General features: G+C 36.9%; 1 protein-coding gene across 3 annotated transcripts; it reads right to left on the bottom strand.

Annotated features, from left to right (window-relative positions):
* Positions 1-4,522: 4,522 nt before the first annotated feature.
* On the bottom strand, positions 4,523-6,116 carry LOC124438273. Of its 3 annotated transcripts, none has more exons than XM_046988324.1 (4): positions 6,016-6,116; positions 5,749-5,882; positions 5,384-5,658; positions 4,523-4,561 (listed from the first exon to the last, which is right to left on the bottom strand). In XM_046988324.1, the coding sequence occupies exons 1-4, from the start codon at positions 6,049-6,051 to the stop codon at positions 4,539-4,541; spliced, it is 468 nt and encodes a 155-aa protein (XP_046844280.1). In that variant the 5' UTR covers positions 6,052-6,116; the 3' UTR covers positions 4,523-4,538. The 3 variants fall into 3 exon arrangements, with proteins under 3 accessions (XP_046844280.1, XP_046844281.1, XP_046844279.1); XM_046988325.1 differs by lacking the exon at positions 4,523-4,561 and adding an exon at positions 4,822-4,863; XM_046988323.1 differs by lacking the exon at positions 4,523-4,561 and adding an exon at positions 4,899-5,178.
* Positions 6,117-19,140: the final 13,024 nt, after the last annotated feature.

Here is a 19,140-nt window from a genome sequence, read left to right as displayed (position 1 = left end):
GTAAATGGGAGAGTTAAATCAGAAAGATATAAACCGATAAAATTGGTATAAAACTTGTTTAAGGTTGTCTTTAATTATAAGTGTCAGAAAAGACAGGGTCGTAAGAAGTTAATTGAAACATTGCTTGGTTTGTTTTATAGAAGAAAACAAAAGATAAAATTCGAAAGAAAAACCCCGTTTTCGGTCCATGCTTCCCGATACCTTCTTAAGCGCAAGGCACTAGAACGCCGCATGTTAACGTTTCGGTAGGAGATTTCGGCCCCTCCGCTATCCTACTTGGGAGATGCCAATAGCAAGCTTCCGCCCATCAGACCCTGAGATCACCTGCGATAGGCTTTGCTCAGGGTACGCAGGAGAGTGCGGCCACCACCGAAGTGAGGGCCCTAAGCCACTGCATACTATATCGCACCCAGCTTCCACTGCTACTTGACATCTACTATATGGAGTTTTAGCTTTATATATATATACCAAAATTTAAAGGCCTACGAAAGTTGTGGGATGATTGTTATCGTTACTGCGCATGCCCAGATAGTTTCTTCGATAATTTGCGACTAAGTGAGTTAATTGACACAAATGTAGTGCAAGTACATATAGTTGGTCGTTGTCATGACTATGAACAATTACTCGAGTGGACTGCGCATGCTCGAGCTCTTGCGCAGACGATTTCCCTATTAAATTGTTACTAAGCATGCTATTTACTTCAAAATTGGTGCTAGTAGATGCAGTTGGTCGTTGCCATGACCACGAACTTGGGTAGCTGGTCAAGTTGATTGCGCATACCCAATAAGACTGCGCATGCGCAGATGATTTGTCTTAAAACGTGTGACTGAGCGAGCTAATTACTCCAAAATCGGTACTAGTACATCCAGTTGGTCGTTACCATGAGCTTGGAGAGTTTGTGGAGTTGACAACGCATGCTCAGATTCTCAATTAATTTGTGACAGAGCGAGCTCTGAAATTGGTGCTTGTAGATGCGCTGAGCAAGTTTTCCATCATATATTTTGGCATGCTTTTGTCTACTTAAGCTTGTTTTACAAATGCATGTGAAACTCGTCAACACTTTGTTACGGCACTCGTAATATCCGTGACAACGTTAAAATGTTTTTATTTTCTCTACAACTTTATATCTGCATATTGCATGTCATATCCAAGCTTTCCTTTGATTTGACGGGAAATGGTTTTTATTCACTCTTACATCTTCTGCCTTTATAATTAGTCGATCTGTATTTCTAAACTAATATTTACAAATGCCTCAAGAGAATCTTTTATTTTATTGGCTCTCTTCTACAAATACAATACCATGTCCGACTATTTGATTGCACGAATTTTGTAATTTGATCACTTTTTTTGACACATGTGTTTACCATGGGAAAGTTGGATTGCTTAAATGTACGTAGTTATTTAGACTAGTTGGATCCATAGTTATCCTGTAATGTATACTCTTGTGAAACACCAATGAGCATACGTAGTGTGTCTTCTTTAACCTCTATTCTTGTTCTCCACTTCATCATCTATCCATATTTGTTCTTTTTAGTTCTCAGCTCAACGAACCCTTGTCTGAAGTTCCTAAAGCCTTGATCTACCCAAGAAAGATCTCTGGTGGTAACATGTTAGGTATGGCTAGTGGTTGGTCATCGTCATTGAGCCTTGTGACACTAGTTCAGTAGACGTTAATTGTCCTGAAGACGTTGAGGAGGTTGCTAGTAAAGTCGCCTAAACCAGAAGTTAGTTTTCATGGTATGCTAACGGATTACGCAAACGTTGTTAGGAAGAAGTTCACATCAAATGGTTATGGTCTCGTTCCATCGTCTTCTGAGAAGGTTTCATGTTCATCCTGTATCTTTCACCAATGTTACAAATACTTAGTTTTTTTATGCTTTTTGAAATTGTCGTTTTTATGACTATTATTTTAGAGCATAGACATTGAAGAATCTTGTGGTAGTACAGGTATTTTCAACATTTTTTTGTTGAAAAATTCTCTAGTTTCAATTCTTCGAAATTTCTCAATTTAATTATCACCTTTACTTTAGAATCCTTTCGATACGAGAAATCGTCGGGATTTGAGGTACTTTATACGATATATTGAATTTAAGTTTTATAGCGTTAATAACTCTCATCTGTCCATCGTAACTTTGCTATAATTCTATGGATAAATTATGTTTTATATATAACAGATTATTGATCCTACTTCACCTGAAGGTGTTCAGCAAGAACGACGTATGAAGTTACTGTCGTTAATTAACAATATAGCCCTTGATAAAGGGTTGGATGGACAAAATTATAAATGTCATGGTTGTTCCAGACCAATTGGAATGAGTATGATCAATGAATTCTTGACTTGTTATTTCGTAATAACTCAAATATATTTATTTTCAAATTTCTTAGCTTAATAAATGTTATCTTTGTAGAAACTATTATAACAAAGTACATAATCCCTTTTTTCCGTGAAGCCCATGGATGCGTTCGTTCATGATGAAAGAGTCATATTGTTTAAGGAGGCTCTCGTTCATCACGAGAGAGTTAAAAGTTACGTTGTAAAAGGTAATAAGTAAAAACGTATAAACATGCTTAGTGTTTGTTTAACTTATAGTTCAAAAGGCAGAAGTTGTTTGAACCTTTGAAGTATCTTTGGACGTTCTAGTTTTTATGAGAAGAATTCTTGTAAAGAAAAGATAAATTTTGAAAACCAAAGAATCCGTTTTCGGTCCATGCCTCCAGATACCCCGAGATAGTTGAGCACTAGAGCGTCGCATGTTAACTAAGGGAACCACATAATCCTTGTTTGTTTTCCATGAAACATATGGATGGTTTGCTCGTGATACATGAGAAACAGTAAATGGGAGAGTTAAATCAGAAAGACATAAACCGATAAAATTGGTATAAAACTTGTTTAAGGTTGTCTTTAATTATAAGTGTCAGAAAAAGACAGGGTCGTAAGAAGTTAATTGTAAGAGATGTAAGAGTGAATAAAAACCATTTCCCGTCAAATCATAACAAAGGAAAGCTTGGATATGACATGCAATATGCAGGTATAAAGTTGTAGAGAAAAATAAAAAACATTTTTAACGTTGTCACGGATATTACGAGTGCCGTAACAAAGTGTTGATGAGTTTCACATGCATTTGTAAAAACAAGCTTAAGTAGACAAAAAGCATGCCAAAAATATATAATGAAAAACTTGCTCAGCGCATGTACAAGCACCAATTTCAGAGCTCGCTCTGTCACAAATTAATTGAGAATCTGAGCATGCGTTGTCAACTCCACAAACTCTCCAAGCTCATGGTAACGACCAACTGGATGTACTAGTACCGATTTTGGAGTAATTAGCTCGCTCAGTCACACGTTTTAAGACAAATCATCTGTGCATGCGCAGTCTTATTGAGCATGCGCAATCAACTTGACCAGCTACCCAAGTTCGTGGTCATGGCAACGACCAACTGCATCTACTAGTACCAATTTTGAAGTAAATAGCATGCTTAGTAACAATTTAATAGAGAAATCGTCTGCGCATGCGCTCGAGCATGCGCAGTCCACTCGAGTAATTGTTCATAGTCATGACAACGACCAACTATATGTACTTGCACTACATTTGTGTCAATTAACTCACTTAGTCGCAAATTATCGAAGAAACTATCTGGGCATGCGCAGTAACGATAACAATCATCCCACAACTTTCGTAGGCCTTTAAATTTTGGTATATATATATAAAGCTAAAACTTCATATAGTAGATGTCAAGTAGCAGTGGAAGCTGGGTGCGATATAGTATGCAGTGGCTTAGGAGCCCTCACTTCGGTGGTGGCGACCGCACTCTCCCTGCGTACACTGAGCAAAGCCTATCGCAGGTGATCTCAGGGTCTGATGGGCGGAAGCTTGCTATTGGCATCTCCCAAGTAGGATAGCGTGGAGGGGCGAAATCTCCTACCGAAACGTTAACATGCCGCGTTCAAGTGCCTTGCGCTTAAGAAGGTATCCGGAAGCATGGACCGAAAACGGGGTTTTTTGCTTTCGAATTTTATCTTTTTGTTTTCTTCTCATAAAACAAACCAAGCAATGTTTCAATTAACTTTTTACGACCCTGTCTTTTTCTGACACTTATAATTAAAGACAACCTTAAACAAGTTTTATACCAATTTTATCGGTTTATATCTTTCTGATTTAACTCTCCCATTTACTGTTTCTCATGTATCACGAGCAAACCATCCATATGTTTCATGGAAAACAAACAAGGATTATGTGGTTCCCTTAGTTAACATGCCACGCTCTAGTGCTCAACTATCTCGGGTATCTGGAGGCATGGACCGAAAACAGGATTCTTTGGTTTTCAAAATTTATCTTTTCTTTACAAGAATTCTTCTCATAAAAAACTAGAACGTCAAGGATACTTCAAAGGTTCAAACAACTTCTGCCTTTTTGAACTATAACTTAAACAAACACTAAGCATGTTTATACGTTTTTTACTTATTACCTTTTACAACGTAACTTTCTCATAACTCTCTCGTGATGAACGAGAGCCTCCTTATACAATATGACTCTTTCATCATGAACGAACGCATCCATGGGCTTCACGGAAAAAAGGGATTATGTACTTTGTTATAATAGTTTCTACAAAGAAACTATTATAACAAAGTACATAATCCCATTTATTAAGCTAAGAAATTTGAAAATAAATATATTTGAGTTATTACGAAATAACAAGTCAAGAATTCATTGATCATACTTATTCCAATTGGTCTGGAACAACCATGACATTTATAATTTTGACCATCCACCCCTTTATCAAGGGCTATATTATTAATTTACGACAGTAACTTCATACGTCGTTCTTGCTGAACACCTTCAGGTGAAGTCGGATCATCAATAATCTGTTATATATAAAAACATAATTGATCTATAGAATTATAGCAAAGTTACGATGGACAGATGAGAGTTATTAACGCTATAAAACTTAAATTCATTTTTAGTTCGTATTATATTTGTGTCATCTGCTCCATCTCACTAATGTTACTTATATGAACTGGAATTCTCAGCAGAAGATCGCATGTTGATGTTGTGGGGCGACATTTACAATTTTCTTTGCAATCATGTACAAACGTTACGGAAAATTTTTGGAAAACCCAGAACTGGAATAGTCTTACATCCCGATAACCACTTCAGAAACGCTGATATGGATACGTCTCCTGTTAAAAACATTTTAAACATTTAAGACTGAAAATGAATAAACAAACTAATCAAGGTATCCATTTTTGTTTTATACCACAACTTCAGATTAGAAAACATCACTTCAATAAATTTTACGCGTTATTTGATACTTTCAAAAAATTCCATCGTAAATACAATAATACAATTTGGCACCCAATTTACAACATATATATTCAAACTAACCTTCAGTATCTAGGGTTTGCACATAGTCGCAAAATATCTTGTACACGTCAACCTCCTTTTCCTTGTGAATCTGCGAACTGCTGAATGTTGGAATAATTTCATTGAGGAAAGTATCAGCAGAAAGTTTAAACGAATCGTTATAAGGATCGAACAATGGCTTCCACAACTCTGGATTTTCTATCATATAATTTATAAGACCACAACTGCTGAGGCCTTCAAGCAATTGCATAATTTGAGGAAGAACTGATGAAAAGTGGCCCATTACGCAAATTGACCTTTAAAAATAGAAATAAATCTTAGACTTTATAAACCAGCAGCACAAGAATAGTTTTTTTAATCTCCATTAACTTTCAAAATGTACTTACTGAGCAATTTTGGAAACAGTATGCACTGTCTCTTTATGTGGTACACCAGTGTATCCAGCCTCTGATAGCATTTCAATCATATCATCGCTGACAAGTATCTCCCTCAACATTTCATCGTCACAAGCTTGCTTTATCTTTGAAAAGGAGAAGTGTAAAGTAATCATTACTGACATCAGAGAATATAATAAAATAGACTTATTTCAAAATCATGCCACAGCAAGGAGTAATAATCAAGCATATGGTAATCTCCATCTTGTTGCGGCATACCTTTTTAACAGCTTTTTTGTACTTGGAGTCGGGCATTCCTTCTGTTGTGAGTGCCTGTTTGGTGATGTACTTGTAAACATCTGGACTTATAAAAGATGAAGCTGGTCCCTTGAAGTAATGACATCACCATGACCTCGCCAGCAAAGCGAAAGTCTCCATTCATGATGGCGACAGTTGAATTAATAGGTTTTCCATTACAGAACAGTCTTCTTTCCATATGCTCCAACATTTCTGATGAAAGAATTAACATCTAATCATATTTTTCAATTGTCCCCATCCTATATTTAAACCAAACTTGTCAACATTGATTGATGCATGATAGACAAATTATGGGAAATAAGCTGCAAAGGGAATTGAAGTGTAGCAGAACAATATATTTATTTTAAATCAACAGGGTGCTCATATTAACCCTAGAAACATATGTCTTACAATATTAGTAAAAAACTCTCTCTGGCCCCGTCATCAATTGCACACTCTCCAACAAACACTATCTTTACACTGTCAGTTGGTGACACTTTACCACTTGATCTATACTCAATGAAGTCACACCATATATTTTTCTACAAACATTTAATCTTACTGCCTTTGGTGACAATGTTACAGCTTTAATATCCAATAACTTATCTTTCACATTTGTAGTGTTATCTTGGTTTATCACCACATAAGGATTTTCTTCGGGAATGTTCTTTTCACTATCCGTATTTTGAGATTGAAGTGCTCCCACCCATATGTCACAACATATATCTGCATGCTCTGCTATTTCATCTATTGAAAAGTATTGTTGACATGTTGGGCACTCACATTTGAGCTCCTTGCTACGTGATACATAGTTACTTGCACTTTGGGAGTTATATATGGGAGGTGTATTCATTGGGAGATTTGTAGCAATATGCAAGCTAGTTGATGGCTCACATGGACTTGAAGATGGACAAGGTGAGAGTTCAATTCAATTGTATCATCAGTTTCTAAAACATCTCATCAGAAAGATCTGCGATTGTCTCTGGTTCACTATCATCACAACTTCTTTTAATTTTGAAATCTCTGTGTACATATATGCAGATTTTAGTGCAATGAAAAGTGTTAAGCGATTATAATTCTTCCCTATATCTTCCCTGTATTCGCTTAACACAAACTCTTTTCAGTTCCCGGCAAATTTGTGATTTCCTTCCCGTTTACATTCAAAGGACGTGCTCCAACTCGCCATGGATGTTATTGTCGTGGTTAGCATGTTTTCTAACTGCTTTTCTAAGATTTCTCTCTTTTTCGCACTTGGCAAAACTTTTACAGGGAGAGTTTTACCCCGACATCTTTTCAAATTTCCGTCATTATCGACCTTCATGTAACCAATATTTATGCTTACTTCATGCTCCTTATCTTTTCCTTTACCAGAATTTGCTTTGAGTTTCTTGGTCTTTGGCTCGAGTCTGCTGCGCCTATCGCTTTCCTTCTGGCGCTTGAAATCGTAAAAACTTAACGTTTTAGGCGGCTGGGTTGTACCAGTAAGGGTACCGCTAGCACATAATACTGAGATCCCACTAGTTATAGAATTCGACGTAGAACATGTGTTTGCAGATTCTTCAAGTTTTTCGCGCATCGGTGCGAAGGAGTTGCCACATTTATAACAGTAATTCGCATTTTCCACACTTTCTATACCACAGTTTGAACAAAACATTTTTTGCTATCCATCAAGCAATATATTGAATATAATTTATAATAAGTCTCGTTTTTCGTGGAACAAATTTAAACAAGCGCCATTTTGCAAAATATCACAACAATGTTTCCACTTCACAAAAAGAATTTCCAGTATTTCATATTTTACTTGCGTTGTGATTATATTTACTTGTGTTGTGATTATATTTACTTGCGTTGTGATTATTTTACTTGCGTTGTGATTATATTTACTTGTGTTGTGACTATATTTAATTGTGTTGTGACTTTATTTACTTGCGTTGTGATTATTTTACTTGTGTTGTGATTTTATTTACTTGCGTTGTGACTTTATTTACTTGCGTTGTGATTATTTTACTTGTGTTGTGATTACATTTACTTGTGTTGTGACTTTTTTTAAGTGATGGCCCTTATGGGCCACCGTACATTCCCTCCAGGTCTTCTAGAACTCAATGGGTTTGGTTTGACATGATCTAACAACGCCAGCGGTGAAATAATAGTCCAGTTCAATGGTCGGTCAGTGTACAGTCCTTCCTCCGCGAAGCTGGAGTGGCAAGAGATCAATCAAACCATGTCTATGACTTCATGACATTTGAACGAGAACGATTTTTCTTTGCATGTTTGATGCATGCGAGACTTTGCATACAGTGATATGTAGCTTAAAAAATGGCGTATTCTCTATTTAAAGTAAGGGTTACATAAAGAAGAGCGCCATGACCGCTCCAACGTCTGCGGGAGAACGGCTCATTGACTATTTCGTTGTTTGCGGACTTGACAATGTGTCCGGCTTGGAACCCGACCAGCTATTAGGTATGATACTTTACGACGGTTTTCTCTAAAACGGTCGAAGTTAGAGTCATTTTAACACGTGTGTGTGTGTGATAATCTTATTTAACATTTGAAATGAGAATGCTACTTTGTAGTTATTGTATAGAAAACGTATCGCTGCCGACCAAAAATTGTCAACATGTTGAAATGTGCGACTTGAACAGCTGTGCACATAGATTGACGAGTTTACGTATTTCCGTATACAAATTCTTGTAATCAAAGTTCATTACAGTTTTGTTTAATGACTGACTAATCATTCGAGAGGTTTTTATTTCAATTTAAACTTACCCTTCAAAGCAACAATTTATTGCGTTTTTGACACGCGATGTTTATCGTATCTTTTTACTTGCTTAGGCTAAGATTATGAATTCATGATAAAGATCGCGCTCTTTGATGCGACGTTTGCTCGCTGCGACTTCGTGCTGACATTCACAAATGCGCGAATGAAAGTCTTTTTTATACAATTTTTTGTTTACGAAGGGTTGTTAATTAACAAATGGTGTTTGTTGTTGGTTGCATGGATTGTGAAATTTGATGGTGATTTTTTGCATGTTGTGTCGATCTCATATTACTGTTGTTTCATTATTACCATTTGTAATATGTGAAGGTTGAAGATGTTAAGTTTACATTTTATGTATTCCAAGATTATTATGTGCAAGCTATTTATATCAGATTGTGTTCGGACAACAGCCAATTCAATTTCAAGATGCATTGGTTGCCAAGCACTCTTCACAGTTTGACAGCACGATGTTCCATATAATGGTTTAGGTAAAGGCTAAGGTTAGGGTTGGGAGCTATGGTCAAAGTTAGGCTTACAATTAAATTAGGGGTTGAATAGGGGCTGAGTTGTTTGGACCAAGTTATTGAATACAGTTGAATACAGTAATTGACTACTTTCAGGTTATTACAGTGGCTGTTTTGAGATCCAAGCTGTTGAAGTTATTGTAGTCATTGAAGTTGTTGTACTCATTTTTTTTAACATCTTATATGTAAAATATTATAACATTTAATTTCTCCTTCATACTTGATGTAGTTGCTTTGTTTAAAGCATATATGATTTTTGCCAATTTTTTGTGTTGACAGGTGTGGTTATTTGAGATTTTTTTGTTTTGACAATTGGATGCATTAAGTATTCTCATTGGAAATTGACTGTTAAAATATTCTGACTGTTGGGACACTTATTCATTTATTTGATGATACAAGTTTTGCCTACATAATTTAATTCAATTACCTTCATCATCATCATCATCAGCCGTTCACGCCACTGCTGGCAGATGGCCTCCACAACTTCTTCCACTCGATTCGGTCTTTAGCTCTCCTCATCCAGGTCTTTCTAGTTTCCTCTTCGATCTCGTCTCTCCATCTTCTCTTTGGCTTTCCTCTTCCTCTGGTGCAGTTTCTTGGGTACCATTCTGTTGTCAATTTGGCCCATCTGTTGTTTTCCATTCTTGCCACATGGCCTGCCCATCTGCCTTTCATTTCTTTTGCTGTTTGGATGACATCTTTCACCCTGGTTCTCTCTCTCTGATTACTTCATTCCTGATCTTGTCTTTTAGCCTGATATTTAGTATGCTCCTCTCCATGCTCCTTTGTGTGACTGCCAGCTTCCTTGATTGGTGTTTTGTAAGCGCCCATGTTTCTGCTCCGTATGTCATAGATGGTAAAATGACAGTGTCCATTATTTTCCTCTTCAAACTGTTTGGGATGTTCTTCTCCTTTAGAAAGTGACTGTATTGCCCGAATCTTCTCCATCCGACATTGATTCTTTGATTGACCTCAACACTGATTTCATTTCTTGGTGTTAACATTTTTCCAAGGTATTTGTACTCCTCCACCTCCTCCAACTTCTCTCCGTCAACTGTGATCCCTCTTCTTTGCTTCCTCCTTGCGATGTCATTGCACATGATCTTGGTTTTTCTTATTCATTTTCATACCATCTTTCTTTCCTTCTTCATTCAGTTTCGTCAAAAGTTCTTGGAGATCTTCCTCTTTGTTTGCAAACAAGATGATGTCATCTGCGAATCTTAAGTTGTTCATTACTCTTTTTCCAATGGTATTCTTTTGAAGATCTCTTCAATGGCAGCAGTGAACATGATAGGTGACAGTGTATCTCCTTGGCGGACACCTTTCTTTATCTTGATCTTTTCGCTCAGCTTTTCTGTTCTTATTTGTGCTGTGCCTTCTCTGTATGTTTCCTTTATGCTGTTTATGATCTTTCCTGGTACTCCGTGTTTCGCAAGTGATTGGAATACTGGGGCATGCTTGATGGAATCGAATGCCTTTTCGTAATCTACAAATGCCATGAACAGTGGTTGTTGGTACTCGTTGGTTTTCTCGAGTATTTGTCCTGTAGCATGCAGGTGGTCTGCAGTGGAGAATCCTTTCCTGTATGCTGCTTGCTCTGGGGGTTGATGTTCATCCAGAGTGCCACTGATTCTGTTCTTGATGATTTTCATGAACAACTTGTAGATGTGGGATAGCAAACTGATGGGGCGGTAGTTTGCAAGATCTTTCTTGTCTCCCTTCTTGAAGAGTAGAATAATGATGGCGTTCTTCCACTCTTTTGGCACTTTTTCCGTCTCAATGGCTTTGTTGTAAAGATGCTGAAGTTTTCCATTAGGATGTCACCTCCGGCCTTTATCATCTCTATCACCACAAGATCTTCACCGGGTGATTTTCCGTTTTCATCTGATGGATTGCCTTCTCCACTTCACATTTCATGATTACTGGAGTCTCTTCTGCTGGTCTCAACTGAATGTTTTGGGAGTGATCTTCGTACAGTGCCTGATAGAATTCTGCACATCTCTCGAGGATTCTTTTTCTGTCTGTTATTACCTTTCCATCCTTCTCCTTCAGTGCTTGAATCAGAGCCTTCTTTCCATCTCCTGTTGTGCTCTTTTTCAACCCTTTGCCACTTTCAACTGCTTCTCTGATTCTCTTGGTGTTTGCTTCTCTCAGATTTTGTCTTGTTTTCTTCCTGATTGTCTTGCACAGTTCAACATAACCTTTGCCGACTCCGACTTAATCACATAATTTAATGTAAAGTACATATTATTATTACATCTAAAACAATTATTTATTTGTTAAATCATTTTTATGCTAAATGAACTTTCCTTCTTTCCTCAACATTCTCCTGCAAGTCAAACAATGACATTAACATTGGTTGCTTTCATAGCTAGAAATGGGAAAAAATATGACCTGTTGGGCCCGGAAGAGTGAACTTTTTCTTCCCAATTCTTTTTGACTGATGTTTTATGTTTTTAATAGTACTAGAAAGCAATAACTTAACAATTTTATTTGAAGTAAAGGGCAACTCAACTGAGCAAGCCATATGCAGTGTCAACAATTTTTGCTCAAACAGCTAAAAGATTTTCCATTTTGTGTTTCTTCATGTTGCAATATTGCAAAATGTCAAGAGTGTTTATATCCTTGCATTTCATAAATTCAAGTATTTCTTTGGTTTCTTTTGTAGGTGATTCACATCACGTTCCACCCCTTGAAAGGTCTTATCGGGCAAAGACATTAGCTCATTATCCTGATCATGTCCCCTGGAATCCATTTGATGAACATGCAGTTTGCATGGTATGATTTTTGCATGGTATGATTTATGCTTGGTTGGAAACTACCATTTTTTCATAAAAGAAACCTTGTTACTTTGCTGAAGGGGGACTGAGCTTGAGAAGCTGAGGGGTCTGAGCAAGGGAAGCATTTAGCCATTATATTGTTTATTTAAAACGAGACTCTGTTTTGTAAATTGTTGTGACTCTAGCAACATCTGTGTGTGTCATAAGGGAGAAAGTTTTCTTCAAACCTATGCGTCACGTGTGCATGCATTGTGAAATTTCACCACTTAAACTTAAGACTTTGTTATAAGTTTGAGCATTGATGTCAGAAAGCAGTAACATAACGAATCTGTAAGATTAGGAAGCCGTGATATTACGTACAAAGTTGTAACGTTAGAGCGTTGTATCTTGCATTGAGAAGCCGTAAAACTTGTAATCTGTTTCGTGAGAAATCTTCAACGCGAGAAAGTTGTAACGTTTGAATCGAAATCGTAATGTTGGGAAGGCGTAACTTAAGGAAGGCATCACATTAGAAAGTCGTAACTTTCGAAACCTCTGACATTAGAAAATCGTTGCTTTTAGAGGCGTAACTCCTGAAAGTAGTTGAAAGAAATTTATCGACGTCTAACATTCAAATTTCGGTTTCAAAAGAAAAACAAGCATGAAACATTTTAATATATTTTATGGCCCATGAATTGATTTAAGCATTTTGCAGGGGCTTAAATTGTCATAAACGTACCAAGTTTCATAATTTTGTTATACTTCCAAGTGACAGCGCCTTTATTTATTTATTTTGTTGAAAAATTCTCTAGTTTCAATTCTTCGAAATTTCTCATCTTAATTATCACCTTTACTTTAGAATCCTTTCGATACGAGAAATCGTCGGGATTTGAGGTACTTTATACGATATATTGAATTTAAGTTTTATAGCGTTAATAACTCTCATCTGTGCATCGTAACTTTGCTATAATTCTATGGATAAATTATGTTTTTATATATAACAGATTATTGATGATCCTACTTCACCTGAAGGTGTTCAGCAAGAACGACGTATGAAGTTACTGTCGTTAATTAATAATATAGCCCTTGATAAAGGGGTGGATGGTCAAAATTATAAATGTCATGGTTGTTCCAGACCAATTGGAATGAGTATGATCAATGAATTCTTGACTTGTTATTTCCTAATAACTCAAATATATTTATTTTCAAATTTCTTAGCTTAATAAATGTTATCTTTGTAGAAACTATTATAACAAAGTACATAATCCCTTTTTTCCGTGAAGCCCATGGATGCCTTCGTTCATGATGAAAGAGTCATATTGTATAAGGAGGCTCTCGTTCATCACGAGAGAGTTATGAGAAAATTACGTTGTAAAAGGTAATAAGTAAAAAACGTATAAACATGCTTAGTGTTTGTTTAAGTTATAGTTCAAAAAGGCAGAAGTTGTTTGAACCTTTGAAGTATCCTTGGACGTTCTAGTTTTTATGAGAAGAATTCTTGTAAAGAAAAGATAAATTTTGAAAACCAAAGAATCCCGTTTTCGGTCCATGCCTCCAGATACCCGAGATAGTTGAGCACTAGAGCGTCGCATGTTAACTAAGGGAACCACATAATCCTTGTTTGTTTTCCATGAAACATATGGATGGTTTGCTCGTGATACATGAGAAACAGTAAATGGGAGAGTTAAATCAGAAAGATATAAACCGATAAAATTGGTATAAAACTTGTTTAAGGTTGTCTTAAACTACATCAAACTTTCCATGGTAAACACATGTGTCAAAAAAGTGATCAAATTATAAAATTCGTGCAATCAAATAGTCGGACATGGTATTGTATTTGTAGAAGAGAGCCAATAAAATAAAAGATTCTCTTGAGGCATTTGTAAATATTAGTTTAGAAATACAGATCGACTAATTATAAAGGCAGAAGATGTAAGAGTGAATAAAAACCATTTCCCGTCAAATCAAAGGAAAGCTTGGATATGACATGCAATATGCAGATATAAAGTTGTAGAGAAAATAAAAACATTTTAACGTTGTCACGGATATTACGAGTGCCGTAACAAAGTGTTGACGAGTTTCACATGCATTTGTAAAACAAGCTTAAGTAGACAAAAGCATGCCAAAATATATGATGGAAAACTTGCTCAGCGCATCTACAAGCACCAATTTCAGAGCTCGCTCTGTCACAAATTAATTCAGAATCTGAGCATGCGTTGTCAACTCCACAAACTCTCCAAGCTCATGGTAACGACCAACTGGATGTACTAGTACCGATTTTGGAGTAATTAGCTCGCTCAGTCACACGTTTTAAGACAAATCATCTGCGCATGCGCAGTCTTATTGAGCATGCGCAATCAACGTGACCAGCTACCCAAGTTCGTGGTCATGGCAACGACCAACTGCATCTACTAGCACCAATTTTGAAGTAAATAGCATGCTTAGTAACAATTTAATAGAGAAATCGTCTGCGCAAGCGCTCGAGCATGCGCAGTCCACTCGAGTAATTGTTCATAGTCATGACAACGACCAACTATATGTACTTGCACTACATTTGTGTCAATTAACTCACTTAGTCGCAAATTATCGAAGAAACTATCTGGGCATGCGCAGTAACGATAACAATCATCCCACAACTTTCGTAGGCCTTTAAATTTTGGTATATATATATAAAGCTAAAACTTCATATAGTAGATGTCAAGTAGCAGTGGAAGCTGGGTGCGATATAGTATGCAGTGGCTTAGGGGCCCTCACTTCGGTGGTGGCGACCGCACTCTCCCTGCGTATCCTGGGCAAAGCCTATCGCAGGTGATCTCAGGGTTTGATGGGCGGAAGCTTGCTATTGGCATCTCCCAAGTAGGATAGCGTGGAGGGGCCGAAATCTCCTACCGAAACGTTAACATGCGGCGTTCTAGTGCCTTGCGCTTAAGAAGGTATTGGGAAGCATGGACCGAAAACGGGGTTTTTTGATTTCGAATTTTATCTTTTTGTTTTCTTCTCATAAAACAAACCAAGCAATGTTTCAATTAACTTCTTACGACCCTGTCTTTTTCTGACACTGATAATTAAAGACAACCTTAAACAAGTTTTATACCAATTTTATCGGTTTATATCTTTGTGATTTAACTCTCCCATTTACTAATCCCGTTGAGTCACCTGATTTTTTCAGGTCCTGAGACGATTGCTTAAATTGTCCAGCTAAGTGCGAAGATCATATCTCATTTAATCTCCCATTTACTGTTTCTCATGTATCACGAGCAAACCATCCATATGTTTCATGGAAAACAAACAAGGATTATGTGGTTCCCTTAGTTAACATGCGACGCTCTAGTGCTCAACTATCTCGGGGTATCTGGAGGCATGGACCGAAAACGGGATTCTTTGGTTTTCAAAATTTATCTTTTTCTTTACAACAATTCTTCTCATAAAAAAAACTAGAACTTCCAAGGATACTTCAAATGTTCAAACAACTTCTGCCTTTTTCAATTATAACCTAAACAAACACTAAGCATGTTTATACGTTTTTTACTTATTACCTTTTACAACGTAACTTTCTCATAACTCTCTCGTGATGAACGAATGCATCCTTATACAATATGACTCTTTCATCATGAACCAACGCATCCATGGGCTTCACGGAAAAAAGGGATTATGTATTTTGTTACAATAGTTTCTACAAAGATAACATTTATTAAGCTAAGAAATTTGAAAATAAATATATTTGAGTTATTAGGAAATAACAAGTCAAGAATTCATTGATCATACTCATTCCAATTGGTCTGGAACAACCATGACATTTATAATTTTGACCATCCACCCCTTTATCAAGGGCTATATTATTAATTAACGACAGTCACTTCATACGTCGTTCTTGCTGAACACCTTCAGGTGAAGTAGGATCATCAATAATCTGTTATATATAAAACATAATTTATCCATAGAATTATAGCAAAGTTACGATGGACAGATGAGAGTTATTAACGCTATAAAACTTAAATTCAATATATCGTATAAAGTACCTCAAATCCCGACGATTTCTCGTATCGAAAGGATTCTAAAGTAAAGGTGATAATTAAGATGAGAAATTTCGAAGAATTGAAACTAGAGAATTTTTCAACAAAATAAATAAATAAAGGCGCTGTCACTTGGAAGTATAACAAAATTATGAAACTTGGTACGTTTATGACAATTTAAGCCCCTGCAAAATGCCTAAATCAATTCATGGGCCATAAAATATATTAAAATGTTTCATTCTTGTTTTTCTTTTGAAACCGAAATTCTGAATGTTAGACGATTTTCTAATGTCAGAGGTTTCGAAAGTTACGACTTTCTAATGTGATGCCTTCCTTAAGTTACGCCTTCCCAACATTACGATTTCGATTCAAACGTTACAACTTTCTCGCGTTGAAGATTTCTCACGAAACAGATTACAAGTTTTACGGCTTCTCAATGCAAGATACAACGCTCTAACGTTACAACTTTGTACGTAATATCACGGCTTCCTAATCTTACAGATTCGTTATGTTACTGCTTTCTGACATCAATGCTCAAACTTATAACAAAGTCTTAAGTTTAAGTGGTGAAATTTCACAATGCATGCACACGTGACGCATAGGTTTGAAGAAAACTTTCTCCCTTATGACACACACAGATGTTGCTAGAGTCACAACAATTTACAAAACAGAGTCTCGTTTTAAATAAACAATATAATGGCTAAATGCTTCCCTTGCTCAGACCCCTCAGCTTCTCAAGCTCAGTCCCCCTTCAGCAAAGTAACAAGGTTTCTTTTATGAAAAATTGGTTGTTTCCAACCAAGCATAAATCATACCATGCAAACTGCATGTTCATCAAATGGATTCCAGGGGACATGATCAGGATAATGAGCTAATGTCTTTGCCCGATAAGACCTTTCAAGGGTGGAACGTGATGTGAATCACCTACAAAAGAAACCAAAGAAATACTTGAATTTATGAAATGCAAGGATATAAACACTCTTGACATTTTGCAATATTGCAACATGAAGAAACACAAAATGGAAAATCTTTTAGCTGTTTGAGCAAAAATTGTTGACACTGCATATGGCTTGCTCAGTTGAGTTGCCCTTTACTTCAAATAAAAATTGTTAAGTTATTGCTTTCTAGTACTATTAAAAAAAACATAAAACATCAGTCAAAAAAAGAATTGGGAAGAAAAGTTCACTCTTCCGGGCCCAACAGGTCATATTTTTTCCCATTTCTAGCTATGAAAGCAACCAATGTTAATGTCATTGTTTGACTTGCAGGAGAATGTTGAGGAAAGAAGGAAAGTTCATTTAGCATAAAAATGATTTAACAAATAAATAATTGTTTTTAGATGTAATAATAATATGTACTTTACATTAAATTATGTGTGTTAAGTCGGGAGTCGGCAAAGGTTATGTTGAACTGTGCAAGACAATCAGGAAGAAAACAAGACAAAATCTGAGAGAAGCAAACACCAAGAGAATCAGAGAAGCAGTTGAAAGTGGCAAAGGGTTGAAAAAGAGCACAACAGGAGATGGAAAGAAGGCTCTGATTCAAGCACTGAAGGAGAAGGATGGAAAGGTAATAACAGACAGAAAAAGAATCCTCGAGAGATGTGCAGAATTCTATCAGGCACTGTACGAAGATCACTCCCAAAACATTCAGTTGAGACCAGCAGAAGAGACTCCAGTAATCATGAAATGTGAAGTGGAGAAGGCAATCCATCAGATGAAAACGGAAAATCACCCGGTGAAGATCTTGTGGTGATAGAGATGATAAAGGCCGGAGGTGACATCCTAATGGAAAAACTTCAGCATCTTTACAACAAAGCCATTGAGACGGAAAAAGTGCCAAAAGAGTGGAGGAACGCCATCATTATTCTACTCTTCAAGAAGGGAGACAAGAAAGATCTTGCAAACTACCGCCCCATCAGTTTGCTATCCCACATCTACAAGTTGTTCATGAAAATCATCAAGAACAGAATCAGTGGCACTCTGGATGAACATCAACCCCCAGAGCAAGCAGCATACAGGAAAGGATTCTCCTGCAGACCACCTGCATGCTACAGGACAAATACTCGAAAAACCAACGAGTACCAACAACCACTGTTCATGGCATTTGTAGATTACGAAAAGGCATTCGATTCCATCAAGCATGCCCCAGTATTCCAATCACTTGGGAAACACGGAGTACCAGGAAAGATCATAAACAGCATAAAGGAAACATACAGAGAAGGCACAGCACAAATAAGAACAGAAAAGCTGAGCGAAAAGATCAAGATAAAGAAAGGTGTCCGCCAAGGAGATACACTGTCACCTATCATGTTCACTGCTGCCATTGAAGAGATCTTCAAAAGAATACCATTGGAAAAAGAGTAATGAACAACTTAAGATTCGCAGATGACATCATCTTGTTTGCAAACAAAGAGGAAGATCTCCAAGAACTTTTGACGAAACTGAATGAAGAAGGAAAGAAAGATGGTATGAAAATGAATAAGAAAAACCAAGATCATGTGCAATGACATCGCAAGGAGGAAGCAAAGAAGAGGGATCACAGTTGACGGAGAGAAGTTGGAGGAGGTGGAGGAGTACAAATACCTTGGAAAATGTTAACACCAAGAAATGAAATCAGTGTTGAGGTCAATCAAAGAATCAATGTCGGATGGAGAAGATTCGGGCAATACAGTCACTTTCTAAAGGAGAAGAACATCCCAAACAGTTTGAAGAGGAAAATAATGGACACTGTCATTTTACCATCTATGACATACGGGCAGAAACATGGGCGCTTACAAAACACCAATCAAGGAAGCTGGCAGTCACACAAAGGAGCATGGAGAGGAGCATACTAAATATCAGGCTAAAAGACAAGATCAGGAATGAAGTAATCAGAGAGAGAGAACCAGGGTGAAAGATGTCATCCAAACAGCAAAAGAAATGAAAGGCAGATGGGCAGGCCATGTGGCAAGAATGGAAAACAACAGATGGGCCAAATTGACAACAGAATGGTACCCAAGAAACTGCACCAGAGGAAGAGGAAAGCCAAAGAGAAGATGGAGAGACGAGATC

This window comes from Xenia sp. Carnegie-2017, unplaced genomic scaffold, assembly GCF_021976095.1.
Source record: "Xenia sp. Carnegie-2017 unplaced genomic scaffold, XeniaSp_v1 HiC_scaffold_19, whole genome shotgun sequence".
Taxonomy (NCBI): Eukaryota; Metazoa; Cnidaria; class Anthozoa; order Malacalcyonacea; family Xeniidae; genus Xenia; species Xenia sp. Carnegie-2017.
Note: the sequence above shows the minus strand (reverse complement) of the source record. Positions and strands in the feature narration are given on the sequence as shown.